Raw genomic sequence first — 9557 nt, 5'->3', positions numbered from 1 at the left:
CTCCGCGGAGGAGAGTGGAAGACAGGGGAAAGAGAGCAAACGAGCGAGCGAGAGAGAGAGAGGGGGGAGGCCGAACCCGCCGCCGCCATCTTGGATCCCACCGAGCAGTGGACGGAGAGCGAAAGAGGCAATAAATCAGTTTCCGGAGCCTATGCCAGGCCGTAGCCCGTTCCCTCGCCTCGCCCTGGGAGTCCAGCTCCTGGTTATTACAGTAGCACTGGGGACAAAACCTGTAACGTTGGGGAAATAGACCCAAAACAACCCTGACACCGGAAGCGGCTCCCCCCACCGTTCTGCATCCTCCTGGGGGCGGTGAGAGCTTCTCCTTTAGCACTTTGTGTCTGTCTCCGGGTGGCCTGCCCAGGCCCCTGCCTGAAATCCCTGGAAGAGTGGCGGGGTGCTGGGGGCAGGAGAGGCCTGGGCACTGGCAGATGGGATGTGATGGGGGGGGGGGAAGATAGTGCCCCTGTGTCACAGATGATGTGTGTATGAGGCTCCCCATCTACCCTGCGTGTCTGACTGGCTGCAGCTGCCCTGACACTAGAAGGAGGGGGCTCTAGTATTACAACTTATTTTACTTTTTTTTTATTTTTACTTTATGCCAGCACCTTGCTCTGCCTCAGTCATCAGCCAGATGGCATCAGGGATACTATTATTATTATGCACCTGTGTGGTTGGAAGTGTCTAGTATGCACATAGTCACCAGCTGGTGACTATAGGGTTAAAACACATTGTCCGTCCTGCAGAGATGCCATAGCTGGTCTACTGCATAAGCATGTTTACATAGGCTGTCAGACATGCCTCCATGGGTTCTGTGGGCCACATTTTAAGTATTTGCACATCTGAATGGTTTGTGCAGCCAGTTTTTGGGGTGCCGGTAAACCGCCTTCGCTTTTGCACACCTACGTTTTCCTCTAAAATGCTATATTGAATGTATGGGAGAAGTGAACAAGTCACCTGAAAGGGCCAGTGATGTTTGGGCTGCTCTGGTATTCCCGTAGAGCAGGAGTTATTTGGGATCTCAGGGTTCATGCGTGCCTTTTTAAGTCAACCATCCTAAGATGTGGTCTCCCGAATGTCACTGGGGCTGGTAATGAAGTATGAATTCCCGCACATCTAGAGCACTGCTATTCAATGCGGATTTATTTTTTTTACCCTGTCCGAGACTAAAAAAGAAATATAACTAAGTGTCTGTAGGAATTTGATTAAGTTGTTAATATTTAGTATGCATTGTTGTCCTTGTGTATAACATTACAGTGCAAACATATTTATAATCTTTACTACGATCATTGCTTTGTTTAATTGAAAGTATGGTTTGAGATAATTGTGTAGTGACTTGTGTGCCCCAGTGCCCATTACTGTGTGTTACCTAGGTCAGGTTTAGCTTTTTACTTTCCTTAATAGGCTAGATTCACACTTCTCTTCCTGCAAAAGCATTATTGGTAAGATAGATGCTACATACAGTTATGGAAAAACTGTTGATGCAACACATTGAAAGTGTTTTCCTTGGGGAATAGATCTGATTTTGAAACAGTTCATACAGGATTGTATTGTCCATTTCTTTGCATTACCTGTCTTGTCTAGTAATGGCATTTAGCGACTTATAAGGAAGTCACAGCTCATTTCTAATACTTAAGTTTAAACTTTGGGAATCAACTAGCAAATGCAATAGCCTCTTAATTGTCTGTTTAGTTGGAAGTCCAGCCTGTATAAATATTTGTTTTGTAGGGTCACGCATAATTAGTATTTATTGTATTTTCATAGGCTCTTGCTTTTATAGGATTTACAATTTAGTTTCCAATCCCATGTAATACTTATTTACCTTTTACACCAATATAGTCATGTTCCTTTAGATATCTTATCCCGCATTAGTCAATCTGACCTGGAATTGCATGAAGTTGCTTCCACTGGTGCAAAGAGTTCCCAAGCTTGTGCAGTCTATGAACTTGGTACTGTCCATTAAAGTGCAGGATAGAACTGCTGTAGCTTTCAGAGCTACAGGGTCATTACTGACAGGTACAGAAGATGGAAAGACAGGGGTCCAGTAAGAAGATTCCCTTTTATACTAGTCTAACTCCACCCACAAGGGAGGCTATCTCCAGAGTTAACTCCTTGCAGTCTAGGGCAATTAATGCACCTAGGTTGTTACCTTATGGACACCATTTATGATCCATTAACTTGTCTATGCAATGGTATACCCACCAGTCCATTGGTTGTTTTTTAAAGAAAATAATTGGAGCATGAGTGAAATATACACACAACCCTTGCACCAATTTATAGAGTTGTAGTAGGGTTTTGTACTCTATTAGGTCATTTTGATAGATTAGCATCTAAAGAGCTATCAGTGTATACGTGTTTTAGGTTTTATTAAATTTGCAGCTGGAGTGAAAGAATAGTTCAGAATACCTCGATGAAAAACCAATTTACTGTAAAGTAACAAAATGTAATATAACTGATATCTTGTAACAATCAGCTCAGTCCATGATTGTACAAGCTTTTGGGAACAGTCACCTTCTTCAGTATCATCTGTCTATGGTGTCATACTCTGGGAGTAGCTGTGGGAATTACAGTTGTGTGATGAAAGCTGCATTTCGTTTCAATACACATATAACTGAAACCATGGTTTCTGTACAGTTTAAGGCAAAATTCTTTGTATACATAAACTAGGGTTATCCAGCGTGTGCTCTGCATAGAGCAAGTGATCCTACAGGATTGTATTGTCTCTTTTTCATCTGGTCATACAGAAAGCCACCCTCAGCGCTCACTCATGATAAAATATATATATATTTATTAGAGATGTGCGGGTTCGGATTTACTCGGTTGTTATCGCCAATTTCCCGCAAGTTCGGATTTATTTTATTGGCTATCCAAAACACGTGATAGCCGATAGTCAATAAAATGCCGTTTTGAGATCCGAGTAAATCCGAACCCGCTCATCTCTAATAAATATATATATAATCTGGCACCCCCTTTAAAACATGGGCAATGCAAATCTAGAAAGTTAGCCAAGAAACCGTTAGTCAAACAAATGTTCCTCTTTTATGGATTTTTTGGTTTGTTCATTTTTAAAACGGAATTTTGGAACACACTTTTTTTTTTTTTTTTTTTTTTAAGGATCTTGTTAATATCCTTTAAATGGAGTTACTGCCATGATGGGTCTTCATTCCTGAATAATAATCTAGTAAAGTTTTTGGCAGTACAGAAAAAAAAATTGAATCTGTACATTGTCTGTAGTACAAAAATAAGGGGTCTCTTTATTAAGTTGATTTCATTGTTTAGAAATGTTTGACAATTGTCGAGTTTTCCATCTCTGTATATATTGATGCTCTGCCATATAATTTCACTACCAAGCAGACATCGCCTGTTCTCAAAACAGTCTGTAACCAGGGCTGCAGCACCAGTGTATAGATTAGCAGAAAAGGAATCTTACTATCACACTTTGCAGGAGATAGAAAACTGCAAAGAGGTTTGTGCAAAGATTAGATGATGTTACTGTAACAATCTTCCACATTAATAAAAGCTAGTGCAGGCCATTCTAGCAGGACCTTTTCATTCCCTCGTCGCGAATGCTGCTACTCTTTTTGCCCCACCATTTCCTGTGATGTCACAAGAGATAAGTTTGGGGTAACGTTTTAGATCAATATTTGCACACCCCAACATTTTATTTGTCCATGTGTTTTGCTATTTGCAGCACACCGCCTCATGGATTATCTGCAGTTCTTTTATTTGGAGTTGTTTCACTTTTTTTTTTTTTTTTTTCCCTTACATTATAGAAATGAAAAAGTGTACTTGCAGCATGTTCTGGCTAGAAATTACCATAAGGATCTCCCTCAAATTGCGGATCAAAGCTCTGTGTTACGTCAACGACAAATTCAAATCCTAGGCCAATGGACATGCGTTTACTCTGATTGTAGATCTCTTAAAAAAAAAATATATATATATTTTTTTTTTTTTGGTATGGTGTGTAGATCACTGCTGATTGGCCTGTTTATCAAGCAGTCAGTGACTAAGGATGGGTAGCAAACTTTCATAGAACAGACAGGTCTGTGAGCAACATCTACATCATCTGCCAAGTAAACTGCTGTTCTGACATTGGGGGTGATTCAATTAAGTGCAATGTTGATTAGCACTGGGGATGAGTTCCCAGGGCTATTCAATTATCTGCACTGTTAACACAGACTAGAGGATTTATACTCATACCCTGCTGAGGTGCGAGCTGAAATCCAACTGAACTAGTGCCACAGTACTGTTTTCGGGCTTAGAATGTGCGCTATTAGCATCGTGGCCGGGCACTTAAGTCTGAGAATGCAGGCTACCACGATTAAACACCCGACTTAAGGAGCGGTAACCTGTATCTCCCAACTTAAGTGCTGGGCGCGCTGGAGACAATTGAATAGCTCCGGGTACTCCTTCCCGCCGTTATTACAAATCGCTCTGAATTGAGTCACCTCCCATTGAATGAAAAGTAACACAGTGCAGTTCAGCCTTCGCCACAACAAACCTTTTAGGCCTATTGCAGAGTTGAATGTAAGTCTGTTTTGCGGATGTATGTTGTTTTCGCACGGTGTAGAGTACGCAACTATGGATTATACAGAGTTGTACGCATCTCCACTTGAGGGCATAAATAGGCAGTAACTGCAAGTCACATGTAAATTAGTTTAGCGAGGGAGTGTAGATGGAATTGGAGGCTATGCCAAAATGTCTATATGCCTGTTTTCAGACTGAACTTTTGGGGCAAGGACAGGGCTGGTGTAAGTACTGATGATGATGATGGCTATGAAACCAAGCGTACCAATTGAGGCCTTTAGTTCCATGCGTCTAATGTGGATCCGCCCTATCTGCACGCTTACGTTCATCTTTGCTTTGGGCCCTTTCATTCTAACAGACTGAATTAGGTCTGCTTTAATCTGACTAGTTTCCCTGTGCATCTTTATTAGATCCACCTTAAATAATATATTTGAAAGCATATCTACCATATTTCTTTTGACTGACTGGCAATAAACTACGGCATAGCAGACGCTCTATTTAAAGTTTAGACACACACTAGATTTATGAGAAACAAATTGTAGTTGCAATATTTTTTAGTTTGATTAGCCTTGTACGCCTTAGAGAAGAAGCCAAGTAATTTAGACCTTCGGTTCTTATGCTTTGTATTGGTAGCCTGTTTATATTGTTCTTGGCATCATCGTATTAATATTTCAGAGCGCTTCAGTTGTGTCTGCAAGAGCCACCAATTTCATTATGTATGGGATGTTAACTATTTAACATGGCAAAGATTTCATTAAATTTTTTACAGCAGTTGTGGTAAGGAAAGTAATGGCACAAAGACTTGTGTATATCTATTTTGTTGTTTGTATTGTCATTTAGAAATAGTTATTGATACAGTGACTGTTTTTACTATGTAGCTACAATAAGACTGGCACCATGCTGTGATATTGCCCATCGGGCCAGACATTACATCTTGTGGTCTGACCAGAATCAATCAGACCATAATCTGGCATGTTGAGGACAATGTTATATAGCTGCTATTGGCCTAGGTGTGTGGCCATTGTCAGACCCCAGTCATTCTAGAAGTGATGCAGCCCCAGGAGCTTAATGTTTACATCACTTTCTGATACGGCTTGGTTGCACGTTGGTCCCATTTCCCAGACCTCGCACTGAAAGGCAGAGTCAGGAAACATGATGGGCATTTGCACACCATTTATTCCCTTCTATTTACTATTGGGATGTGGGAAGAAATAGCCAAGTTATAGCTAAATATGAATAAAGACCTGGCAAAGAGCAAACAGATGATAAGATTCACTATTGAACTTCTGTATTTAGCTTTTTATATAGCCCTACGGCATTTTCAAATATCGTGATGATGCAGACTACTCGGCTAGTGTTTGGATTCCCCTTAAATTTGATATGATTGTAACGTTTCATCCACTACTACCCCTTTCAGACTTAAGATCCAGGAAATCCCCAGGTCTATCAACCCGGCAAATTCTCAGGCTGACCCTGGTAAAGAGCAGGGTCGTGGACCCGGGACTTAGTCCCGGGTTGTGTCTTTTGACACATACCAATATTTCGGGTCGATGCTCATTCACGTGCAAAAACTCAGGCTTTTTATGTATGTGTAAAAGGAGTATTAATGATCCATCTTGTTCTACCAGTGGTTTCTGTCAGTCTTGGTAGTCACATTCAATTTAGTGTTGTAGTATTCCACTATACCCTAAAATGTATTTATTTTATATTGAATTATACAGAAAAAAACACTTTTTAAGCCACTAAATTTGTTTATTTCTCTCAGTGGGGATATTGCAGCTGTTTAAATAGTGTCACTCCACTACAGGACCACTTTTGACCCATGTTCCTTATAGTTGTTTAAAGTGAGAGCGGTCATGAAAAGCTGCAAGGCCTGTATGTTCAGAGATATCGTGGCCTGACTAGAGTGCTCTAGGCGTCATGCATTTAACAACCTAATAAGCTACTAATTTGTTTTGTTCTGTAGGTAGATGGTGTTCCAATGCACTTGGGAGAACAACTGTCAATGAGCCTAGTGTCACAACAGAAGGTGAGCTAGTTACAGTTTCTTTATTGAGATTAATCTTTACATGTTTTTTTTTTATTACAATACTGTGTGTTCACTATTTTCCTCCTGTTTTGTGTTGGTAAATATTAAAAAAAATGTCAGTGCATTTTACCTAAAATCTGGTCTTTAAAGTTTATCTTCATACACTTAGGTTAGCCGTGTATGGGCATGCAAGGCTTCCGTCTGATAGTTTTACACCAGGTACACACTAAACGGTATGTACCCGGCCGACGCACAATGTGATGAACGGCATAAAGTGCGGTTGTTGGACACCACACGATCTGGTGAATGACTGCACGATAGATCGTTCACCAGGCGCCTCCAAAAGCATGAGGTCGTTCATCAAATTGACAGATTGAGCAGCATGTAGGCTCGATCTGGCGGTGCAACGAACAACACCGCAGGAACGCTCATAGTGGGTACACACTGGCCTATGTGGACTACATATCACCTAGTGTGTACCCAGCTTAATTGTCAGCAGGTATCCTTGTAAAGTGTACATAAAGTATCTGCAGAGAAATCTTTTCACCAGTGTCTGTTTACCAGTTACAGTAACACTACATCTGGATTTGTACTAGTATAGGTATTGGGCTCTCGCACCAGTGTCTTTACGTGACAGCTAATCTGTTTGGCTGCAGCATGTATTGCAGCAGCTAATGAAAATACTGTAAGAGCCAAAGAGTTCTACAACAGTGCATACAAAGTTACCCTTCTAGAAATACAATATAATAATTGTTCACACCAGCTGCTTATGCTGGATCATGTGTGACCAAAGTACTTTGACTTATAGCAGTTCTGTTACTAACCCACCTGCACTCACAGTGGAATCCTCAAGTCTGTCCAGGGCACAATCCGATCTACAGTTTTTTAAATGTCCCACTGCTGTGGTTGCAATCCATATTACCAGCACATAGGCAGCCTAATGTGATAGAGTTGCTGCTGCTCCTTTCCAGAGTGTAACCAGCAACTACCCCCAGTGGAGGCAGCTGTTTTGTAGGCTGAGCCAAAATTCAGCCAATTGTAATTACTGAGAAATGGTTTCTTCTACGGGTAGGTGACTGATTTGTTACCCTTAATCGCTCAGTCATTTGCTCAGACAAGGTGATGTGCTGGAAGCTGCATGTGAGAATAGCAGTGTATTCTGAATCCACTTTGTACCTATTATCACACTAGCTGTAACATTGAGCCGAGAGTAGCTAAATATCTCATTTTAACCGACTCTGATGTTATTTTTCTTTGACATTCTGTGCAAGTTAAAAGCATGGTAATTTTGGGGAGAATAATCTTCGTTTTGACAGGGTAACATTTAATTAGTTCCCCTAATAGGTGTAACTAGCTTCTAAGCATGATCTGAGGTTAACCCATTATCTGCCAGAGCCTTAGTAATTCATTGTCAAGAAATGATCTCAGCTGATAGCTATTTTCTCTTGCTTACAGCTTCAAGTGTAGGATCCTGCCTGCTAAGTAGGTAGGTATATCACAGCAGGTTTTCCTACTCCCTATATAGCAGTGTCCAGTTATTATGAAAGGAAAGCTAAGTAGGATCCTTGTCTCTCTCTTTTTGTCAGGCTATCATCGTATATCTCTCAGGTCTGTGTGATCAAGTCACTCGGCTTCTGCTGAGCAAAAGGAAAGGTAAAAGCAGGGAAGCCGAGCAATTAGCCAGTGTTCAGAGTAAATAGCTGAGCCTTACTAATCTGACACATGGCTCACACACGTCATTTGCATAATAAATCACTTTTCAAGGAGGAAAATGACTGCCCAAATAAGCATATCAAACTTCATTAGGACATTATATTACTGTCCTGTATGCAGAGCCTACAGACTTGGGCTCTAGATACATTGCGTTGAACACCTACTCACAAGTTAAATAAAAATCTAACATTCGGTTTGGGAATCTGCAGACATATTGCAATAAAGTGTGTTTTCTGTTTCACAGCATCCGGCCTGTATAAAGTATGAAGAAAACTCATCTCTAGTGAAGGAAATATGGCGGATAAGAGAAAACTACAGGGTGAGTGAATGCGCTATATAGAAGTGATTAAGGGGAAGTGTTAATATCTTGCTACCATTGTTTTTTTTTTCTAGAATTTATAGTTCTGCTCTTTTATTATTGCTGATGTAAACTGCAGGTTCCCTACTTAGTTGCAAGCCCTGGTAAAATAAATACATTTCATTATAGTTTTTCATGTCCTGTAATTTGCAGCTCTCTTTAAAGTCAGTAAGCTCTGTGCATTGATGTGTCTGCAATGCGCTTGCAGGGTGATGCGTATAATGGAGTCTGTGCCCGATCAGTGGTTAGTCACATTTGCTAGTTATCAGATAATCATAAAATAAAATTTTTCTCCATGTAACGTCTTGATTTGATGAGGATGGATCAAAGTTACATGTATTATGTGTCTGGTGGTAATTCTGAATATTATCAGTCTATTGGCAAGTGAAATTTTTTAAGTATGTGTTTATATGGAGCCACATAAGATGATATTTGCTGCCCAGTGTCTTTATATAATGGAGCACATTTTACAGTATTGCACCAGCTGCACTCTGAGATCTACAGCAATGCTCGTCACTATCTTGTTTTCACTAACTGTCTTCCTGCTATTGTTGGATCACATTCATTTCCTTTACGTTTAATTAGAAATGGTATTTAATTAGTGCCTGTTAATTATGTTAAACATTATGCATTGCTAGAGTCCTGCTTTTCGGAGGGCCTGGCACAAAAAACAGTAAACCCTTCTATCCACTGCTACCCTACACGTTCTCCTTAGGGGTGCTATTGTCACTTTTAAGTTTTAAATCAAAAGATATAAATACATACAGGTAGACATTTTGATGCTTCTGTGATGTAAAGGAGTATAATGAAATGTCTGCGGGGTGTCAATCTGGAATAAGCCTGTGTAGTTTAATGCTGTGTACACACGGGACGACTTGCTCGATCATCGATATCGTTGAACGACTTTTCCTATTTTAAAGTTGAACAATT

The 9557-nt window shown here is 40.5% G+C and overlaps 1 protein-coding gene across 6 annotated transcripts in view; it reads left to right on the top strand.

The window, feature by feature from the left end:
* CNOT3 (CCR4-NOT transcription complex subunit 3) overlaps nt 1-9557 on the top strand; it is a 53038-nt gene continuing 43481 nt past the window's right edge. For 2 of the 6 annotated variants that reach the window (XM_088450932.1, XM_088450928.1), the window contains exons 1-5: nt 2-312; nt 6494-6556; nt 8012-8042; nt 8143-8209; nt 8514-8588. In XM_088450932.1, the coding sequence (XP_088307058.1) occupies nt 8564-8588 (25 nt within the window). In that variant the 5' untranslated portion in view covers nt 2-312; nt 6494-6556; nt 8012-8042; nt 8143-8209; nt 8514-8563. Of the gene's footprint in view, nt 313-6493; nt 6557-8011; nt 8043-8142; nt 8210-8513; nt 8589-9557 lie in introns of those variants that run through there. The other 4 variants (XM_088450931.1, XM_088450933.1, XM_088450930.1 and 1 more) reach the window with 3 other exon arrangements.

The sequence above is a fragment of the Taudactylus pleione genome, unplaced genomic scaffold, assembly GCF_031769625.1.
Source record: "Taudactylus pleione unplaced genomic scaffold, aTauple2 ptg000535l, whole genome shotgun sequence".
NCBI classification, from domain to species: domain Eukaryota; kingdom Metazoa; phylum Chordata; class Amphibia; order Anura; family Myobatrachidae; genus Taudactylus; species Taudactylus pleione.
Note: the sequence above shows the minus strand (reverse complement) of the source record. Positions and strands in the feature narration are given on the sequence as shown.